Raw genomic sequence first — 23007 nt, 5'->3', positions numbered from 1 at the left:
CCATTAATCCTGGGACATCAGCCTTGTAGTTTCATCCTGACATCACAATATTCCAAGAGAATGACACACGCCTTCTAGCAGTTCATGCAACTATTTAAGCATTAAGGTATTTAAGCATATAATCATAAGGTACAAGATCTCATCAGACATGAGGCCCACAGAACATTTGTTAAGTTAAGTTAAGTTAAGATGGAAGTCTACTTCAGAGGCAAAGTCCAGACTCTACAAGAGAAATACGGCAGAATCCCACAAGTCAATGTCTGCAACCTGGTACAGTAGATAGCATGTGTCATAGATGTACAGAGTGTATTGCTTCCATCAGTAGCCATGCATGCATGTAACCTGTGATTTTTACTGTCATGTGTATTCATTAAATCTGAATTTGTTGCAGTTACTGTATGAGTGTTAGGTTTCTTTTTATACCCACTATACTGTACTGTATTTGCATAGTTACCTGGTCAACTATGGTGCAAAATCCGGCTCTCCACCTCCGAATAATTATTTTCATTAGTTTAAAAAAAAATGTTTATGAACAATCGACTTTAGCATCTTACGAAGAGAAATGCAGAAATTTGAAAACGGTGCACATCTATGCTCACACTGTAAATCAGACTACAGCAGTAAAATATGATTAACTGTTAAATATTAAAATTTGGAATGTTATGATGAATTACAAGTTGCATATACAGTACACACATCTGAAATAATAAAATCATATATTCATATTCACATATTCACAGTTTCATATAAAGTTACAGCAACTGCTAAAGATCACATGAATTTTTAATTAATATGGCACTTAATTTACTATTCTAATATTAACTGAAATACTAGGTATAGAGGTGCTTTGAAAAGCTCACATTTAAAAGATATGTTGAAATAATTCTGACAGTAAAGCACTTAATAGTAGTTTTAAAATGCCATACAGAACAAAATATGATAAATGATACCATCATCATGGAATTGACGCACTCATGAGAGAAATTAACTGCACGTCTACGAGACAGAACATTACTTTCATAATAATTTCATATGCAGCTGACATGAGGTCACCTATTTTGCATTATAACCAATTAATACTGGATATCCTAAATGGATCAGGTGCCATAAATGTCAGCAAAATACTTTAAATCTCATTTTGATGAAAACTGTGTCTGCTAGGATTAGGAGATTTGTTTTTAAAAGAATCAGTTACAGTACAAGGGGGCAATTGTGATGGGAAAAAGTCTAACTCACTGAGTAGTTCTATCCATTTCTGGCAGTCAGACTGTGACACAGTTGGATTCCAAATAGTTTCCCTCTTTTTTGAAAAGTTTGGATGAGTTCTACAGACTGGAGCTAACAGAATTTAAACTAAGGCTATGCCATTTATACCAGCTCAGTACAGGTGTTCCTTTAGGTTGTCAGTTTTTTTAGCAGCAAATAACAAAGGCAGGGATAATATTTAAAATCCCTATAGACATACAGTACATTTTGCTGGAATCCTAACCCTATTTCTTAACAGAATTAGTGCAACCTTCCAGTCATTTGAGTGCAAAATATACTTCACTGAAAGTAAATATTTGTCAGAAATCATTAAGCAAGCACACCAAACTAAAGCGAACGTACCAACAGGGGTAAAATTCTATTGTTGAATACGTATTCTACTATTGGAAATGTTGTGTTGGATGGTGATCTCAATGAGCACACTTTCAGGCTTAAGTGGGGTGAGAGTCGGAAAACCTCCCCGAAATTTGGTCTTTCCTTGTTAATATGGATTTGTGTTCAATTCCAACCCGAAGATTTTGAAATCTATTAACATTTTTTTTCAAACTTTTGCCTTTAGTGTAATTTTGGCAACATTCTCTTTTAGAGCAATGCAGTGTAGCACTATACAGTATGGGTGAAAAAAAACCTGAAGATTGCACTGAAACAACACTTTTCCTAAATATTTTTTCTGTCCTAAAACACTGCCATGACCTCAAAAAGCATTTAAGTTTTGGTAGAATCCTAACACGAACCCAAGCTATGGGTTTGCGCTAGGTTAGGGTTAAGGTTCAGAACTTCTTCAAAGAATTAATGCAATTTCCCTTCAGGATCAATAAAGTCTTATCTATCTCTCTGCAACCTTCCATTCATTTGAGTGCAAAATATACTCCACTGAAAGAAAGTATTTGTCAGAAATGGTAAAGCAAGCACACCAAACTAAAGAGAACGCACCAACAACTGTAAAATTCTATTGTTGAACAAGTATTCTACTATTGGAAATGTTGCATTGGATGGTGATCACAATGAGCACACTTTCAGGCTTAAGTGGGGTTAGAGTAGGAAAACCCCCCAAATTTGGTCTTTCTTTGTTATTATGCATCAGTGTTCAATGCTAACGGTAAGATTTTGAAATGTATTAACAGTTTTTTCTAACCTTTGCCTTTAGGGCAATTTTGGCAACATTCCTTTTTCGAGCAATGCAGTGTAACAATATTTGAAAGAAAAAAATTCTGAAGATATTACTGAAATAACAGTTTTCCTAAATATAATTTCTGTCCTAAAACACAGCCATGCCATCAAGAAGTATCTACGTTTTGCTGGAATCCTAACCCTAACCCTAGCTTTGTGTTTGCAGGGTTAGGGTTAGGGTTCAGAATTACAGCAGAACCTTCTAATGCAGAACTAATGCAACCTTCCACTCATTTGAGTGCAAAATATGCTTCACTGAAACAAAATATTTGTCAGAAATGGTTAAGCAAGCACACCAAACTAAAGAGAACACAACAACAAGGGTAAAATTCTATTGTTGAACAAGTATTCTACTATTGGAAATGTTGTATTGGATGGTGATCTCAATGAGCGAAGTTTCAGGCTTAACTGTGGTTAGAGTAGGAAAACACCCCAAAATTGAGTGCAAAATATACTTTACTGAAACAACATACAGTATGGGCAGTCTATTAGTGGTCTAATACTGGTCCAATTTGGATCGAGGTAACCAGCTTCAATAGAGTACTCATACCTACTATATGGCCAAACAAAGAACGTTTCTTGTTTCACAGAGAAGCACGAAATAGTACTTTCAGTTGACTTTGTTGATATCTTCAGGATTCATTTCTTGAATCAAATGTCAACAAAATCAAGCTCCTTTAGTAGGTTTAGCAGTGGTTTCCATCCCTGGTCCTGGTGAAACACAGCTGAGGTCTTAATCAATGAAGTCATCAAACAACACTGGAGATTAAGAGATGGAATCAAAATCAGGGATAGGAATGTGTTGGTTGGGAAACAACTCCATTTACTATTGCACAACTTGAAGCACACAGTTCAAAACTAAAGCTCGGCTATTACCATTTTATAATGCCTGTGGAGGAGGAAGTAGCCAATCCCAAAGAGCGTCAATGTGTGTCCCCAGTTCTCCTAGTGTAATACATGGATGTATGACTAGCTGGGTAATGACAAGGAAGACCACAAACTACCTCAGATTACCAAGGAAAAAATATGAGTTCACAGAGAATTGTGAAAATCAATCTACCACATCTTAACTTGTAATGAAAGCAGTAATACTCAATCACCTTATATTAAGGATATTAATATAATCAGTAATTTAGAACTAAGAAGCTAAGACTGAGTGTCAGTAATATACGAAATGATGCATCTGTATTTTTCTTTCACAGTTTTATCTACTAATGAATGTTAATAGCAACAGCAAAAATAAGACCAACAAAACTGCTGTGCTTCAGAAACATCCTTCTACCATATTGCAAGACAAGAAGAATAACATATTTTCTAAGCATCTCAAAATATCCATATCTTTGATATGTAATTGTGCCCCAAATTAGACAGGATCAAAACACGTAGCAAGATAAGACTCAAACATGCAAACAGGTACAGTATGCATCGTTTTCTTTATAACCACTTTATACACGCGGGTTAAAGGTGGTACTGTAATTTGTACTGATTGTACTGAAAAATATTAATAAATCTTATCTAAGAAATTTAATTCATAGGATTTGATAACACACAATTAAATGTCATAGCTTAAAAATGTGGTACAAACAGTTCTATATAAATGCTTATACTGTATATTACAATGTCATTAATATGATATAAGATTATTTCTAAGCTTACTGCACTTTACGTTTCATTCATTCTATTGGTTATATACAGTAAATACTTTTAATACTAAGGACTGGTCATAAATTTCTGTGTTGTGAAATGTGTAGTTACAATTTTTTTTACTGTATTTAAAAAATAAAACTAGAATTGAGTTTTTAAATGAAATGTCACAGGATCCTTTACATGCTTCACACAGAAGCTGCAAGTATTGTCTCTTGAGAAAATCAGAAGTTTGAGACTGCTTGCAGAAATGAAAGCAATTCAGTCTTGAACAGGTCAGGCCTACCATAACATAAATATTTGCTTGCTGGTGCTTTAGTGTTTTCTTTAAAAGAAGTGACCAAACTGGATTCTGAGAAGCAGTTTAGTGGTGATCAATAAAATACGACAAATTTAAACAAGGAATTAACAAAGGTCAATGAAAAACTTCTACCACTATCCACTTGGAATTTAATGCTTTACTGTATATACAGTATACTACTGTATATACACTAGAGTATGTATAAAAACATTATATTTTCCTACAGTGTATATATTTACATAGATTAAAACACAACATATGCAGACACCCAGTGCACCAACTAATGTAACATCACCAGTTTATTCACACTACTGACATACTGCATATTTATTATACAGTATGTGTATACTGTACTGTAAATTGAGGCCAGGCCAAGAAAATGTCTATGATCACATTGAAAATGTGAAATTAGCACGCCGTCATATAACAAAACAAGGTTTTCTTAGTGGTATTTGCTAAATTCAGTCCTTTTGTCATTTTATGAAAGAATAAAAAAAAACTAAAATGTTTGTAAAGAGAGATAAAAAATAATTCTGTTAGTGATAGCTAAGAAAATTCTGGACAAGCTTTTCTTCCCAAGAATGCTCCAGAGAACCCAATTGCCAATCCCCTCATTGTTCTTAGAGAAACTGCACCTGCATGAAAAATGAAGATCTATATTAACAAAAGGCCTTTATTAATTAATAATCCCACAGCACTCAGCCATCTTTTGCACTAGTCCAGATGCCTTCCCGTGGCTAAGACAGCTTTCCTAATTCTTTTTAAAGACTTTTTAATATTTTTAATACAGGACAAATCCCCCAAGGGAAATGTCCATTGGCTGATATCTGGTGGTCCTTAAATGACTTTAATCCCATCAGCAACAATGAACATTATCATTCCAAGTCATAACAAACAGTGCTCATTTCTCAATCTTTGATCATTAATTTGATCCTTAATTCAAAAGAAATCCAGTAATCCCCCACGTTTTCTTCCTCTGTCGGCCCTTAATTCATTTGGCTGCACTTAGTGACTCTCTGTACGTACCTCAAGAGGGAGTAAGTCTACATGTAGAGTACAGTATCTGAATATGCTTTCAATGAGAAATAACAGAAAAAGATAGTAGATATATGAAAAAATATATCACACATTGAAAGATCTAATGGATACCACCCTGTGACTCATAGTACGTGTTAGATACCATAGTAACTTCAGTGTAAGGCCTGAGATATTTTCAGGCTGGTACAGTGATGAATTCTAATTGGTGGTGCTCTACCTGCTGTGCATGTGCAGTAAGGACATCCATTTTAAAGCAGTATTGTTTTTATTATATTTTGTATTTTTGTTATCTTTCATCAGTTTTAAAAAGAACAAATTCAGCACTATTTTCTTTCTATCATTTTAATGTGTACAAATATGGACCACACAAAACTTTGAAAGTTTGCAAAAAATAATTGCCCCCAGGCTTTGTCATGCGTTTATCGTACACAAATATTAATTTATTATTTAACATGCTTCAGTCATTTTCGTAACAACTAATTTAACAAATAGATTTTCACCTGACAATTTTATATCTTAAAGAAAAACAGGCATTTGTTGTCACTGTAAATTTTTAAGAAGAGGGAGTCCAACAATTGAAAGGAAAATGTCAAAACAAAGAACAACAGGATGTTCTGCAAATTAATAAGCAAATCTTTTATATATGAAACTTTCAGATAATTTAAGGGCACATACTGTACAACCTTTTTTCTCAAATCATATTGATCTTTTCACACTGGATGCAAAACTTTCTGCTTTTTGTTGTTTTAATTTTCAATTTGTTCTCATAGAATCATAGTGATTAAAATGTGCTCATGAAGATCAACTCCCCACTGCTGCTGCCTTTATGCACACATGTGCTGTTCCTAGACAAACAAAGATTTAATGAAACCTCTGTAGGCTCATAAAAATCTAAGAGCTGTAACACTTATTATTGCACACAAGAGAAATCCACAAGTAAATAAAATCATGCTTCAGTATTGTTTCTGAAGAAAAAGCTGTGTTTTTGAGAGCATTTCCAAACACTCTCATATAAAAGCGCAAATACCAAACTGAATATTTTTTTACAACACATTTTCCCTGAATAAGCCCAACAGAAAAACAGCCTTTGTTGGCACCTCCTCAGACCTGGCTATGTTGCTCAAATCTAAAGCAATGTGGTGCAGTGCACAATACCTTTAGTCCGGTGTCTGATGACCCCCATTCGGCACTTCAGCGAAACGGTAAACATATCCTCCTTCTCCTCCTCCTTTTCCTCACCGGTTCATTTTTTTAGAAAAAAAAAGCGCTGGAGCTCAGTCACATGGCACTCAAAGCTCCTTCTCACACTCTGCTCATGGAGCAGAGCAAACATGGGGCTCTCTCTGCCTCTCACACATTAAATCCCCATCCCAGCTGAGGAAGTTCCAGTGCTTTAAGGTGAGGAATTGGAACGGAGCAGCACAAGTGAGAAAGAGAGAAGGGATGATATGGAGAGAGCAAGAACGAGAGATTTTGCCCAGGACTGCTTAGCATCCGAGTGCTTCTTGTCATTTCTTTCGATCAGCACAGGAATACTAATCAATATTTATAAACCTCCTTCTCTCGCTGCCTCCTTCCCTCTCACACACACACACATTCAAACACACTATGCTCTATAGCTGAGGTGCAAGGGAGTTCTGTGGGATTTCAGCTATAGTACTTGAAGACAATCTAATTAATCACATCAGAGCAGTCCAGAGCATCCTCCTTAATAACCTCTCAAAGCTCATAAAAGCACACAGCTCTTTCTTTTTCGAACTCTAAGTCAGAAGAATACACAGTGGAGGGGGACTTACTAATTATTTTGGTTGTCATCCTTGGTCTTAGGCCACAGTGACAATTACTATAGACAGAGACTCACACTTGCACATTCTGTACGTGAAAATTAGTTCTGGTGCTTTAATAAGTTATGAAACAAAATGGCTGTATATCTGTGCTTACAAAGATATGGCCTTAAAGGAAATCTTTAAAATCATTGCTGGAAACATAAATACTAACAGTTAGGAAAACACACACAAAACATAATTAAGGCACAGCAATCATCCAAAATCCTTCAGGTCACTTTTCACCCATCTACGAATGTAGTTAAATTTGAATATTATTAATCTTTTCTCCCAAATTTCTTGCAGTATATTTTATAGCATTTGGCACACATATTAAATGCATGCATGTCACATGCATTTTTCACCTCACCTCAACAAACTATGTGACACAATGTTGCTTCATATAGTGTTTCAATATCACGTTATGGATAATTAACAACAATAACAGCAACAATAAAGAAAGAAAAAGTAAAAGATCTTGCACTTGAGACAGTTTTTTTGGTCTGGTTGGACTGTGAATTAGTACTGTATGTATAGTGCCTTCTTTTTGATAATTTAGCCTTTTCAGAACATCTCTCCATAACGATAACACCTTTGCATGTCTTCTTTGCTATAATGTCTGTGATGTTAACCATATTAATATTAGTCTTTATAGTTCAATTGCAAAATTGCAGAAAAATTAAACAGACAGATTTAAACTCAATAAAATAAATTAATACAGCCAAACACTCAAATACATTTCAAACTCCTTTACATTGCAATATTTGGAATTATTATTGCATTTATTTTTAGTAAACATTGTATTAATTTTAAATGTAATTTTATCATCATTCTATTTAAGCGGTAAATGAGTCAGTGTGAAAATTATTTTTCGATAATAGTTATCTTTCAAGTAACAGAAAAAGAAATGAAGAAAAAAATGTAAGGTCTTTTATAATAAAAACCCTTTTATCAATTATATTCCAGTTAAGGAATGCTAAGGAAAACCTTTAAGTAGCAGAGCATTTTAAAGAACAGTCCAAGCATAAAATGCCCAAAATTCCACATTCATAGTCCATAAATTTTACATGCTTACAGAGATGCATGCAACTATTTTATAAAGAAATAATTTAGGAGTCAATATCTGGCCAGAATTTATAAGACTTTCTCATAATCACTTTTGATCCTTTCTTATATTTATTTTAGCAGTCAATTTGGAATCTTTGCTCAAATTACATTTTCAACTGTGGAAACAGTCCATCAAATTGCATTCTGCAAAGTTTGCAGGAACCCATCAAGTGTAACCTGTGATAGGAAGTCATAGTAATGTTGTCACGATCGTTACTCCTCCTCTAAAGGGCGCTCCAGCCCTTCCTCGTTCTGTCCCATTCCCCACACCTGTTCCTTATTGCAGCCCCTATTTAGTTCCACCTTTAAAGCCAGACGCAGGCGTTTGCCTGAGGCTTCTCATTGAATCCCGTTTCGTGAGAGCCCGGGGGGTCCTGCCGCGTCTGGCTCCGTTATGGTTTTAGTTTCCTGTTTCTGATTCCCTGCCCCGCCGGTCCCGACCCGGTTCTGGTTTTTAATTACTTTGGATGGATCCCCTGGTCTTGGACTCCCGTATTGGATTTCCCTTTTGGATTTATGCTTGGATTGTTCGCCCCGGACTCACTTCCCCTGGACACCTGTTCACCTCGGACACGCCCCCGTCTCCTGACCCACTCCTGCATGATATTTTTCCCTATTGTTTCTTCACCTTCCGGATCGTGTCGTCCGCATAGGGCCCGGAAAGAACTGTTCCTGACAAATGTCCTAAGAAAATCATGTCAGGCTGTCAGTGTTGTCCAATTTGTTAGTCTATATCACTTATTGAATAACAGATAATCATGGAAAATATTCCCTTACAATTAGGAAGTTACATTTCTGTATAGCACCACATTAATATGTGGTAAATTGTTTCCAATCTAGCCTTCCTATGCTGTATACCTGTATACTGTATATCTTATACAGGTATTCAGGTATCACACCTGAAGAAGGCTCCACGGCCAAAATGTTGTGTTCTCTTCTTTTTTTCAGCATGGAATAAACCTATTACTTGTTCCTTTGCAGCCTACGCATGCTGACGGAGCTACCCACCTGAACTACTGTATATCTTTCTGTATTTTTATATAATGAGAAGACCCCTTCATGTTCTCCTATCCCTACAACACAGGGAAATGAGTTTGCTTAAAATTTTATTAAGAGACTAATTCATTCTGAACATGATTGTCTCATTAACAGAAATAAAAGGCTCATATTCTTTTACAACCCATTTGTTTGGGATCGCATTCCATCCGACATCTCAGAACTATACTTGGTGAATACAGTAGGTTGCTAACATCACCCAGACTTTCAAAATTCAAACTTTTCTCCCATCTGTGAGTAAATGAATCATCACAACTGTGAGCAAGGGTGTGAACAACATTCACGGTGAATCTCTGACATCTAAGGAGTTGGATTAATAATCTAGATTTTATAACAGTCTTTACCATACATGTTTTTTTTTGCATCAATATGAATTTAGCCACTGCATTTACAATGCACATCCTTTGTTTTTTATGTTGGGAGGATATTTGTATGTAAATTGTAATGCAAATAATGCAGTGTTTTACGGTCCACTTACTTTCATTTCAGGCAGCAATATTCTCCTGCTGTCTACAGTACATCCTAGAGTGATCAAATTAGCTAGACAGGTTCCCATATGTTTCTATTGTACCATTTTAAAGGTACAAGAATGTATTTATTCTTCAACTTTCTTCAGGTTTGTTCATGTAATGGTTCCCTCTCCCTTTTGCTTTTAATATTGATCTATCAATTAAATACTTAACTGCCTTTACATTTCTTTTGGCTGGTTTTTAATTAGGAAAGAAAATATGTATAGTTTCTCCAAAATTTGATCATCACAGACAGGAAGTTAAAAGGAGCTCTGATAAAGTGACTTCTAGTACAGATTTGGGAGAAGCACATATGTGCGTGATATCCACATCCTTGGGTCTACCAAAAGAAAATACGTGACATATTGTGACAGAGATCATCTCTTGATGATCCAGAGAAGTTTTTAAAATGCTGTAGTATATAGTATGTTTTACGAGCAAAAAAATATACACTGTACACTCCCTCTAAAACCCTTTGTATGTTACATATTAAAGAATGAAAAATAGCACAGTAAAAATGTTAAAAGCAAACTTTATACCATACTGTACTCAACACTTCTTTTACAAAACATCTGAAAATCAACAGTTCTGTTGTCAAAAGATATTCATTTCTGTTCACCTTTTCTTTCTAGGTGTTCAAATAGTCAGGAGCTTTGCAGTATGTGAATAGTCATACACTTCTGCTCTATTACATAACCTCATTATTTTAAATCTGTACCTTAAGTTCTGTAAGAGCTCTCATAACAATTTTTAAGGGTCTCCAAAAGAGAAAAAAATCTCCACTGAATTTCACAAACCCATCTAAAAGCAGGAAGTACTTTCATGTTATTCCTAATCACAAAATATAAACTCAAAAGTATAAAACTCAGTGGCATACAATTTTCATAAGTAAGACTGATTTACTGACTTTTTAAAGTGATTTACCAGTTAAAAAACTGAAGAACTAAATTAAATATTAAAGTTCAAACCTTAGTTTTTCAATGAAGATAAAACCCTCCCCTTCCTAAATCTATTGACACTCATGGCTTTGTTTTGGAAGTGTTCCTGAGAGCTGAAATATAGCTAACATAACTAAGGGGTCTATAAATAACATCACTCACTTCCTGGAAAATGCCATCAGGCCCTGGCAATATATTAGTTTTACACACATGATGCAATTAAAAACCTGTCAGTACAAAATATGGCAGAATCTGACAATATCTGGCACTTCACATCATTTACTCTTAGCTCAAGGAGTCCCTAATTCTACAGAAGTATGAAAATGGCCATATCTCATATGGAGTGGACAGATTTGTTCCGAAAGCATGCAGGCTACACCAAATATGCAGTATCAAGATCACTTACTGTAGGATGATAGGAACTCTTTACAACTGTGTATCTCAATATAATCTTAATATAGTCAAAGGGAGATGTGTGTTTTTATTATTGCACAGCATTGCAAGCTCTTGCTTCAGAAATGTAAACTTGGTTTGAAAAATAGTTTTCATCGCTATATGTGTTTTTATAGTTAGCATACTTTTGTTAGTTTGTTAGTGATTAAAGATACACAGAATACCAGCTACAGCACTTTAATTAACATCATTTCAGAGCTGAAAGTAAACTTCCTGAATTAATATTTTCAGTAGGTGCTGAGGCATATATTGAACATCCCTTCCATATTATGTGCTGAGGTACAATTACACTGCAGTGATACTAGTGAGGCACATGCTTCTTTTACAGTATACTGTACACAGAACATTCTGATATGGGTAGCTATTAAATTATTGAATAAAACAACAGCCAGACTGTTTGAATAATGAGGTTTTGCAATATTTATTTAATCTTCCAGGCATTTTAAGCCAACTCTAATGGCATAATGAAGAAGAAGATGATTCTTTTGAGCTTTAAAAAGTGAATACCGGACTGTCATTATTATTTTACTTTGAAGAATTAAGTGTTGCTCCGTGAATAACATTCAAAATGAACTGAAGTATCTGTTCCTCCACAAAATAATATTAGGAGAAAAAACAAAGCACCACTGGCACCTATATTAAAAATATTAAATATTTTATTATTAAATAAAAAAATAATAAATAATAAAATTATTATAATTAAAAATAGAATTTCATATACTTGTTTTTTATCTTTATTAAAGCATTGCCAGCACTAGAGCACGTTTGAAAATGATATGTGTAGGTAGGATTAATAAACACACGCCTATGGCAAAAATGACTGACAGGGGGTTAACATCTGACACAATCAAGAATAATAAAATCCTGCAGCATCTTATGCAATTATTGTCATCCATAAAGGAACAATCTGAAGAAGAACTGTTCAGGACTTGCTGTAATGGCATCCAAGAATGTCCTAGTTAAAGGGGTTGTCACGTATAGCTGATATAATACTGGCAAAAACAATTTTGCTACGTAATCTTGGTTTTGTACCCCAAGTCACGTACAAAAGCAATGGAAAATAGTTCGAAATTAGTCCTGACCGCTTTGTGAAGTGACAAGGTGCTTGCACGCTGTGAAACAATCTATTGAGATCCCAAACACATGAAAATATTTTAGGTCGGCATTCAACAAATTTGTGATCAATCAGCTTGAAAAAAAATTCGGATGTTACTGGACAGAACTTCAAGAAAAACAATCACTGCTGTGACAACAGACAGGTATAAAGAAAACGAGATTTGCTTGGCCTGTTGTTTGTCTTTGGAACAAGGACAACTGGAGACAGAGAGGTAGAAAACACAAATATACAGATGAGTAAAGTTAAGTTAAGTTAGTTTTTTGTGGGTCAAGAAGTTGCATTTCTTTATCCTCGTGTGTTGTAGAAGTCAATCAGGCAAGAACTTGAATCCTTTTAGGGCACAAGGAATTATTTTACAGAAATACTGTAATATCTTGAGAATCCACTGAAACAAACTGTTTCATTAAGCCTCACATTCGATCTTGATGTCTAAAGATCATCTAGTAAGATTAAATACAGTTAGAGAAGCTGACTGAAGTTCAAATACTGAGTTTTCCATACAATGGAAAACCATGTTCTGTGTACTCTGAAGTATTTTTCATGTCAAAAGGTACAGAAACCAAGGCTGATAAACCCAAGACAACTGCAGCTCAGGAAAACTGCAGTGTTAGTGTTACAATGAGTTTGGAGATATTTACTGCTGGTGTTACTGAAGCGGTTGATAGTGTTTTCAACATTTGGGAATTAATCTTCACTAGGGTTCCTTTTGCAAACCCCCACTTGTTCTTCCCTGAGAACCTCATGAATTTCTATTAAATTTTAACTTGCTGAAGTATGTAAGTCGAGCAGAATCTTCAATTCTTGCTTTAGTTGAACTGGAATACCAGAGGGCACAGTTTTAAGAAAACAGAGATTTGTCTGGAAAGCTAAAAGGCTAGTAATTCTCCATAAACATTGACTGAGTCCGGAGTTTGACTAGAACAATAATGCACTGTCCTCAGTGAATACTGCTTGCTTTGCAGAAAACTTCTCCTTTACCACATTTATTACAATTTTCATGCTGTATTTGACTGAAAAAGTTGCTTTACATAATCTGTGATCATTATGTTTCATTTCTTTGTTGAACATACAAGGATCCGGAAGTACTGAGCTGGACACTTTCGTACTATGTAAACACCTTGACAGTTCACAAAAGGGTCAGGACCAGGTTTGAGGTGAGTGTTTTCTGCTTTTACATCTTTTTTTGTTTGCAGAATATTGTAAAATAATATCTACAGTATCATCTTGAAACTACAATGGTGTACAGTATATACAGTAGTGCTGTACTGACATTTTGCTCATAAGCGCCACAAATGAAAAAAAGATTTTGTTTATTATGCAGAGTAATTGTCACAAAGGTCCTTTAAGATGTGGAAATGAACAAATGAGTTGTCCTTTAAAGCAGAAACTCGGCTTCAACCATCCCGACAGAATTATTTTACCGTAGCACTAAACACCACAGTCAATTTTAGAATGGCATAACACGTCCATGATACAGTATTCAAGGTCAACATATTCACCCTCCCTAAGCTTTATGTGGGTAGATTTCCCCCATCCACGAGACATTCCAGTTATTACCTAGTGCTAGCCTTGTTAATGTTCATCACCTAATTCCAGCATCATTGCAGTATTCAGCAGTAGAGGCACATATATTGGTAAACTGACCAGTCTTGGAAAACCACTTCTTTTTTAGATGCTTGCACCTATAGAACTTTTTTCTACTTGACCCTTACAGTATAAACAAATAGGTGTTTAAGATTTCAGTGTTGTATTAGATAAATTCAAAAATCTAAAGATGAAAAGCGAGTGGTGTCAACATTTTGAACACAAAGGCCATGATATGCCATCATTTGAACTAGGACAGTGAAGGACTGTTAGCTAAGTGACAGAGATGACAAATTATTATCGAAATGCTGCAAAGCTCGATAGCTTGTCTATATACTGTACAGTACATGTACAGCCTGCAACACACATACAGCAGGTTCCATTTTAAAAGATACCGGGAGGTCTTTTGTTCCCTCCTAAACATACCTATCAGTCTCATTGTTTCTGAGCTTCTTTTTATTTAACAAAAAAATATAAATTAAAACTAGTATCACAGTAAGCTAAGCATCACTTGGAATAATATGTTCCAAGTAAAATGTAAGAGATTACAGCAACACAATCTGTAATATTTTACCTGTTTGTTTCAATATTAAGCCAAATATACTTTTTATATACCGTATACCCACCTAATATGGAATCAGCCATACTTCATGTCTCAGTTCACAGCAATGACACTTCTGTATTACACAGAAAGAATGAGGAAAGCTGACATGCTCCTTAAAACCTTTCAACATCATTACTATTTATCTGTGGACACACTAGATACTCCACAGCACCTTGCCAGTGCTGTTTGTGTTGTTGCAAGTTTGTAGGTGTCTACAAAGTTTTTACTTCACCAAATTTCAACACAAACTAAGCTGGTAAACAAATAATCTGGCCTGGTAAACAAATACCAAATGTACCTGAGCATTACTGCTTGGGGAATCTCGCAGGAATTACTTTTTTAATAAAAATGAATGTCATAAAAATAAGTAATATAAGTAAGTAAATCAGTAAAAGTGCAACATTTTTCAAAAACTGATGGGAGCGGGCATATTACTGGGAAAGTCAGACTAAATATATGGATAATATGAGTGTTAGGAGTGCTGGTTTGCATATGGTAAATTGCTGCCTAAGCTAGCACATATTTTAGAGCTGTAAATATTATAATAACATTCAGAAACTTATTATAATACCATTCAGCAGGTTCTGTAACATCATTCTACTTGTTTTATGTGCTAGTGGTGCTATCAATGATTTGATACTTCTACTTGAAAAGTTGAGAGTGATATTCATTGCTGTTTGATACAAAATTCAACCAAAACACAAAAGTTAAATTTTAATGTCTGGTGTGTTAGATATGACTTGCTCTTTGAAATTTTCTTTAACCTTAACTGTAGAAACTATTGACTTATACAGTACATGTCGGAAAATACTAAATTCCTAAATTAAATGTCATAGTTTACAGTTTCTCTATGGGTTCATCTGCTTGTGATGATCTTTCACTGTGCATGAGCTACAATATGTTCCAATAATTATCAAAATAATTTATATATAATTAAATTGAACCAAGCTTCTGCTATTTTTTATCACTATTATGAATCCTTTCCAACTACCCCTTGAGCAAGTTACAAATTAGTACATATAGTAATACAGTACATGGTAATGAGTTTGCATTAGAATGACATATTTAAATTATGTGGGTAAAATTTAGGAAAAAAGAAAAATAGATCTACAGTATTTGGGCTCTAAAGTGGCTCATCATTTAAGAGCTGATTTACAGATGAAGCCATTCAGAATGCAATGCAGACCCCATTGATGCCTGACAGGGGCTGCGATTTGCTTCGCTATACCACAGTGTAGTTTGGCTGGGTGATTCACTAGCCAAAGACGATTGATTCACTGGCACTTTTATTCACTGGCGTGTTACATGTTAGTTTCATACAACAAAAATGTAGTACTTTTTTAAATCCACTTAATATGGATTATTCATAAGGAATCTTGTAACTAAAGGGACATTTTCATTTTGAAAATTGCTGAAAATAAAAATAAATTCCTGAACATAATAATAATATTCAGTTATGAATATACTGTAAAAATATTTATTTAGTTGTGGAAGGGTTATTCCTCTTTCGTCATAAACAACTTAATCTAATTCTTTAACTTAGTCACTTGTGATTATTTTAGAAAAGTGTTGATGTTTTCGTGGTAGCAATTATAGTTTAGGCACTATAGTCATCCTGGGCATTAACATCACTGTCAACTGGTCACTCTTTCATTTTGGGCTATTATCCAGATACAGTACAATAGCCATTCACCAAGTTTATAGAAAAAAATTAAAAAGCATAAATGATACTGACCAAACCTATTGACTATCCATTCAGTTGACACAACTCCAAGAAAAAATAATAAAATAATACTAATCTATCCTGGCTCTTTAGTTGGTCTTGTTTTTTTTTTTACTTTTTCAGACTCACAAAAGATCAGAAAAAGACTGTTTAAGAGTGGGATTTTGTTTACTTTCATTTAGTAGCTATTATTGATACTTTTACTATCCCTCACAGACCTTGGAATGGAATAAAGATAGCCAGTCATGAGCAATCCTAATCTCCCAGCTCCAAGCATGAAATTCAAATAAACCCTGTTTAAAATGCAAGCTTTCCACCCACTCTTTATGTAAAAACTAGGGCATTGTGAATATCATCATAAGGATAAAAAATAACCCACATAGAAGGTTGTGCGAATCAAGGTAAATTAAAAAAACTGTGCTGAAGAAGGACAAAACTGAGCAATCATTTAGACTCTTCATCAACTTTCATATAATTTATTCAGTTTTAAATGAAACATTATTTTAAAAGGGGGTTCTACACCACCATGCAACTAATAAATAAAGATATTATAAACAGAGGTTCTCATGTCATTACGAAAACTTTAAGCCACTACACGTACCTTATCAATTGATTATATCTGGTTTTAATTTATATATCAAATATCCATTATTTATATTGCAATGACAATACCTCGATGTAAATTGACCTATCCTGAATCAGTTCAAAATGACTGATCCTGAATCAGTTAAAAACCTCAAAATGTTTACTATACTAATGCATAAAAAATATAATTTTCTATAACAAAATGCATTTGTGATGTTTAGCTATAGAAACTTTGATGTACTTGTTATTGTATATAAATATACAATAATATAAATCAACACACACATATGTATATGCATAAATATATACACAAGACAATGTTGTTCTAAAGTCGTCACTGAACATTGAATATTCAAAATTCCAAGGCAAGTAGTTATATGTTTTCTGGCAAATCATAATTAGCTGTTAAAAATCCTCCAGTTATCTGACGTTCATTTGAGAACAAAATGACTATGCAGAGCTAAGGTTTGTAAGTCAGAATAATTCAGTTTTAAATTACAGATAAGAGGAGCTTTGCGAAAGAAAATAACTAGTTTCAGTCCTCACACCTTCATTCTCACCACTCCTGATATGAGCAGCAACAACTGGCATTGTCTCATTGCCTTTAAATGGCCATCACTTGTCTACCCTAATGGATAATGCGTGTTCAGAACAACAAGGTCAAGGGAAGTGTTTTGAAGTCTATAAATGTCATGTCTTGAAGAACAGGTATTGATTTCATTGACTGCCTGTTATTAATCCGGTTTTTACCTTCTGTTTATGGATGAGGTCAAAACCTTGTTTTTGCTTATGGCAGTTACACTTTATCTCTCTGAATTACTATATGAAAGGATTGCAATGGCAAAGACAACTTTGCCAAATTTTAGAAAGCAGAGCACAAAACCTATGGTCTGTGAAAGCAGCAAAAACAAAAGAAGGCTGACAAAGAAGGAAAGTTAGATGAGATTGAAGCAGATTTATTCTGTATCTGCACTTCTCAGCAAATGCAGTATTCTGACTCATGTGAGCTCTCAGTAATGCATTCCAGTACAATGTATTCCCATGTAGCTTGCCCTAAGTTCAAGGTAACCTGAAATCTCCTTTAACTGTGTTTCACTGCTCACTCAGGCACAGCTCACTCAATCACACAAACGTCCAGTGCTTTAACACCTCTCTGGAATGAGCTCCCTCTGATGCAAAAGCCAATAGTTTTCGTATGCCAGCCAGCAGTGGGTTCCCAGTCTGACCATTCATACAACAAACCATAAACTCCTGTAATAAATAACTGCGTAGAAGAAAGCTTTCAAGGTGAGTTGAAAAAAAAGGACTGCCTGAAAATAAACAGAAGTTGTTCATTGGAAAAAAGTACCCAGCACACTGCAATCTCATTCTCATTATTATAGTAAAGATAATGCTTTTTGGATTTTTTAACACAGAAAAGCATGAGTGTAATATATGGAATATTCAGAGTCAGCCTGATATTTTTAGTCATTGGAGGTATGTGAACTGTTATTACTTTTCAGAGAACTGAAAATACAAAGGTTGCAATATATACAGTATATGGTTGCTGTAGCTTAAATTACAAAATGGCCTTTGAGGTTTCACTAGTATTCACTATGTGCATACAAAGTCCTCACAAATGCAGAGACACCCTGTTTTGAAAGAAGGATGGAGGGAATGTAGCACCAAAAGAATGTTATCACCTATTCCCTTTTGAGATATACCACAGGATCCTTAATGACCAAGATGTACAGTACATAGGGACCTCATTGTAATGTCTAATCTGAAGTACAGCACCACCAACAGGACAGTGTCCTGTGTCACAATAATGGCACTCTAGTTTGGAAATTCTAAGCTAAGAGCTAAGAGTGCCACCAGCTGGTATACCAACACCACTTAACAGCAGCAACCTGATTTTCCTTAGAGATCTCCCATCCAACTACTGACTAGGCCTAAGGCTACTTAACTTCTTAGATCAGGTGATGTGAATTTCATACATAATGGGATAGAAAAAAACAGTGTATCTCTAGAAATAATGAACTGCACTTTTTTATCAGCTCGATTCTCATATTTGATGAAACATATCTTTTTGTTTGTAGGCTTACAGTAAATCTCCCAAGCTTTATAGACATTTAAAATGAGCTCATGCTAGCTCAAATACCTAGTTCTTAGATTGTTAATGAGCATTTATGAGAGAAGGGGATTACAATGAGAGAGCAGATATCTAGTGATGAATATGAAAGATTTTTCTCAGACAATAAGAACTGCTACACATCCAGTCCTTGTCTTCTTTATTTCACGCTGCATTCAAAGTCTCTTTTGCCATGTCTGGAGTCTAATGGGAAAACATGAACATTTTTCAAGGTGAGGGGAGGGCTGGGGAAATGAATAATCAAACCTGACATAATCCCTGAAGGGCTGAACAGCCACTAGAGCCCCTGCAAAACCACAAACACTTGCAAACGTTCATCTGCATAAAGATTCAAATCATTTTCCCTTCTGCATAACAATTTGCACTGTGCCGTGTGAAGGTGTCACTTCTTTGTAATGTTTTATTTGATTACTGCTAAAAATGACACAAGCATAAATGCTTTTGTTTTCCCATTATTAATAAAGACTGAAACAAAGTATTCATTTATTCCACTGCCCCCAGCTTTTAATTCAGTAAGGTAGAATTATAGTCTAACTGACCTCCATGTAGTGCATACTGAGCTGCAAAATGTATCTCTTAAAGATCACTAAGATCATTTATGACTAAACTCACATTACTGTATTACTCACATTACTCACACCTGAAGAAGGCTCCATGGCCGAAACGTTGTGTTCTCTTTCTTCTTTTTTTCAGCATGGAATAAACCTATTACTTGTTCCTTTACTGTATATAATGTAGACTTGTGTGGCAGTGACACCATTTCTAGTTTATTGTTAAGATAAGCAATTTTGACTTTATTGTTCTCTTTCTAAATATCTTAAAAAGCAACACATTTTCAGTTTGGACATGATGCAATTATTGTGATACGATGGCTATGCTGAACAACGGCAGGGGATATGTTAGATATCCAGAGTAATCATACTACAATAGTCAACTTGAAAACTATACTTCAGTGATAAGGAGAGAAATTAATGTTTTAAAATTGAAGATTTTACTACTTGCAGTACATGCATGTGTCTTTCATGCTTTGAGTTTTATTCTCTTATGCGACATGCACAGTTTAGTCACTGCGGATTACAAAATTTTGTGATATACAGTACTGTAGCATGCTTAAAAAATAAAATTCTCAATAGTTTGGTAAAATAATTACTAATCCCTTTTTTAACCAAATGGATCCCAAAGCACATGGCATGCAGTGGATATAAAGGTTTACACACCCTTATTGAAATTGCAGGTTTATGTGATCAAGGTTATCAATGATTTGTGATCAAGGTTATCTTCAATTATTTTGCCTAATAACTATATACTTGTTTTTCTCCTGAATGTTGTTGGATGGAAGGTCACATTAAAGATGGAAAAATGTCTGACATGATTTATTTTGATTTCTGGCTTTACATCACAAAAACCTGCAATTTCAATAAGTGTGTGTAGACTTTTCATATCCACTGTAGGTTGGGACTATATGAACAACCAAAGTTCAGCATCCATCTAAGTGATGTGCAGCAGCCATTATACTGTACACCAGCAGCCAAACTACACTGCAGATCAGGTAGAACACTGAGAATTTTTCTGAGTTAACTTAGGAGAAACCTCAGGCTTTCTTTTATGGTGGGAAAGCAATTTTAAACATCCCCATCCTTTCAAAAATCACTCTAAGAGTCAGGAATATGATGTATGACCCGACCTTTAATTGGAATGTCCTTCTTTAGTCATGGCTTCTACAGTATATGGCTGGTAAAGGGTAAATGGAAGAATGGTTTTGTAAACAGTTCTGATGTGAATTCAATTTGCACAACATCTTTGTATGGGGAATCGACAAAAACGTTTCCTTTAAGGGCTTTTTTGCACAATTGGAAAGAGCTTTGTGACTTTCATACATGTATACATCCTAGTCATGGAACTGGACTGACGTTCAACACAGAGGTCCAACAAGTTGGTCAAGAATTGATATCATGATAATTGGTGGCATCTATTAAATGGTGCCGCAAAATCATAATCTTCATTAAATATTCACAGAAATCTAAAGCCCTGTCTCACACACACTGTCATTACATGACTTATAATGTTCACTGATACCATTTAGTATTCAATTAATATGCAGATGCAGATTGATTCAGGTAAAAATAGGGGCTAGTGGGGAATACTAACTTGACTAACTAAGGCTGAATATTTGTTTTTATTTTCACTTACTACCAAAATGAAAAGAATTTTAGCCATAATTAATGTTTTTAGAGTTGATTTTCATACTTCATTTTTGTTACCTTGCAATATTCCCATTTAAAAAGTGTTTTTTTTTTAGAAATAAGCCAGCATCAACTAAGCATCTCTCACAGAGAAATTAAAAAAAACTCTGAAACATGTTTTAATGAGATGAGCAACGGAGAACTCATTGTAAGCGAGTCAGCGGCAGCTGTGTTTGATGCATATTCCCTCACTCCCCACCCCCCATGTCTCTGTAAGTCGCTTTTGATAAAAGCATCTACAAAATGACTAATTTAATTTTAATTCTAATTTATTTTGATTGTAAATTAATGGGAATAAATGTTCAGCCTTTAAATCTGGTTAGAAATACAAAGTTGTAATTTAAATGAAATTAAATATTTCACAAACTGCTGTGACGAATATGAAATGCCACTATAGCAGATTGCTCCCTTCTTTACCATGTGCCATGCAAGGATCGACATACAAGATGAAAGAAAAAAAAGAGCTGAACTGAGATTCTTTGAAATATTTACTGTTGAAAAATAATTTGGCATTCAGAGCACTATTCAAAGGAAAATAAATAAAGTATTTAGGAAAATAGATACTTACAGCGTTTCAGTGAAGGATTGAATTTAAAATGGTAGCAAAAACCTCATTTCCTAATTTTGAGGAGACCATGCTCAAGGCTAGCTTTTCAGAGGCAGAAAACCTGTGGTGTATTACTGCAATTACTCTATGTTTGTGTCATCTCAATTACATCTTATTTGTCATTAATCATTCACTGTTGGGAATCACTTGAAGTCCATAAGATACAGTACATATGTACTGTACAGTAGTACCTACTAGTTGATGATCCCATGGTTAGCTATTTTTGATTTTTGTTATGTAGGATTTGCCTTCTTACTAGGAAATAAAGATATTGTAATGTTAAATAAAGGTGCTTGCATAAGAGTAACAGAGGTTAAAAGTGTATGCTTGCATTCTGAATTTTTTTTAGGCAAAATATTCAGGTTTATAGTCAGAACCAAAACCAGCAGAGATGGGCTCTGTCCCTTTCATGTAGTGCCATTAAAATGAAAAACAAAAGGTCTTTTGAGGTCTGACAGTGGTCTAGAAACAGCCAGCTCTCCTACAATAAACAGAACATACTGTAACCACAAGGACCCAACAAAAACAAATAAATAATTAATTATAAATCTTTACGCTTATATAGTGCATTTCAGGACACTCCACCCAAAGCGCTTTACAGGTAATGAGGACTCCCCTCCACCACCAATGTGCACCCCCACCTGGATGATGGACGCAGAACCCTCAGCACACACCAGCTCTCAGTGGGGAGGAGAAAAGAGTGATGAAGCCAATTCATAGATGGGGATTATCAGGAGGCCATGCTTGGTAAAGGCCAAGGGGAGATTTGGCCAGGAAAATGGGATAGTACCCCTCCTCTTTTTGAGAAAACACCCTGGGATTTTTAAAGAGGAACTGCAGTCCAGATTTCTCAGACCGGTTACTAAATACTGGTCTGAGAAATAGACACAAATACCTGTATTTCCCTGCAGAACGTTTCCAATCTGATCTGCATGCAGAGTTAACAAGTATGTTCCATTTATCAGCAAAACTGTCTTGAACTTGAGAGCAATATTTCCATTGGATTAAAAGAGATGTATTCACAAATCTGCTTGTTTACAATCCCATAGAGCAGTTTCATCACACTGGACACTGTGCATACACTGTGCATATAAAAAAAGTGTTGCCG

General features: G+C 35.0%; 1 protein-coding gene across 5 annotated transcripts in view; it reads right to left on the bottom strand.

Moving 5' to 3' along the window:
* The window catches only part of grip2b (glutamate receptor interacting protein 2b), a 298078-nt gene that overhangs the window by 127513 nt on the left and 147558 nt on the right, over positions 1–23007 (bottom strand). Inside the window, exon 1 of one of the 5 annotated variants that reach the window (XM_088636699.1) lies at positions 6575–6893. The exons of the other annotated variants lie outside the window; for them this stretch is intronic. Within the exon in view, the coding sequence (XP_088492825.1) occupies positions 6575–6629 (55 nt within the window). The 5' untranslated portion in view covers positions 6630–6893. Of the gene's footprint in view, positions 1–6574; positions 6894–23007 lie in introns of those variants that run through there. 5 annotated transcript variants of the gene reach the window in all.

The sequence above is a fragment of the Lepisosteus platostomus genome, chromosome 6, assembly GCF_059453375.1.
Source record: "Lepisosteus platostomus isolate fLepPlt1 chromosome 6, fLepPlt1.hap1, whole genome shotgun sequence".
NCBI classification, from domain to species: Eukaryota; Metazoa; Chordata; class Actinopteri; order Semionotiformes; family Lepisosteidae; genus Lepisosteus; species Lepisosteus platostomus.
Note: the sequence above shows the minus strand (reverse complement) of the source record. Positions and strands in the feature narration are given on the sequence as shown.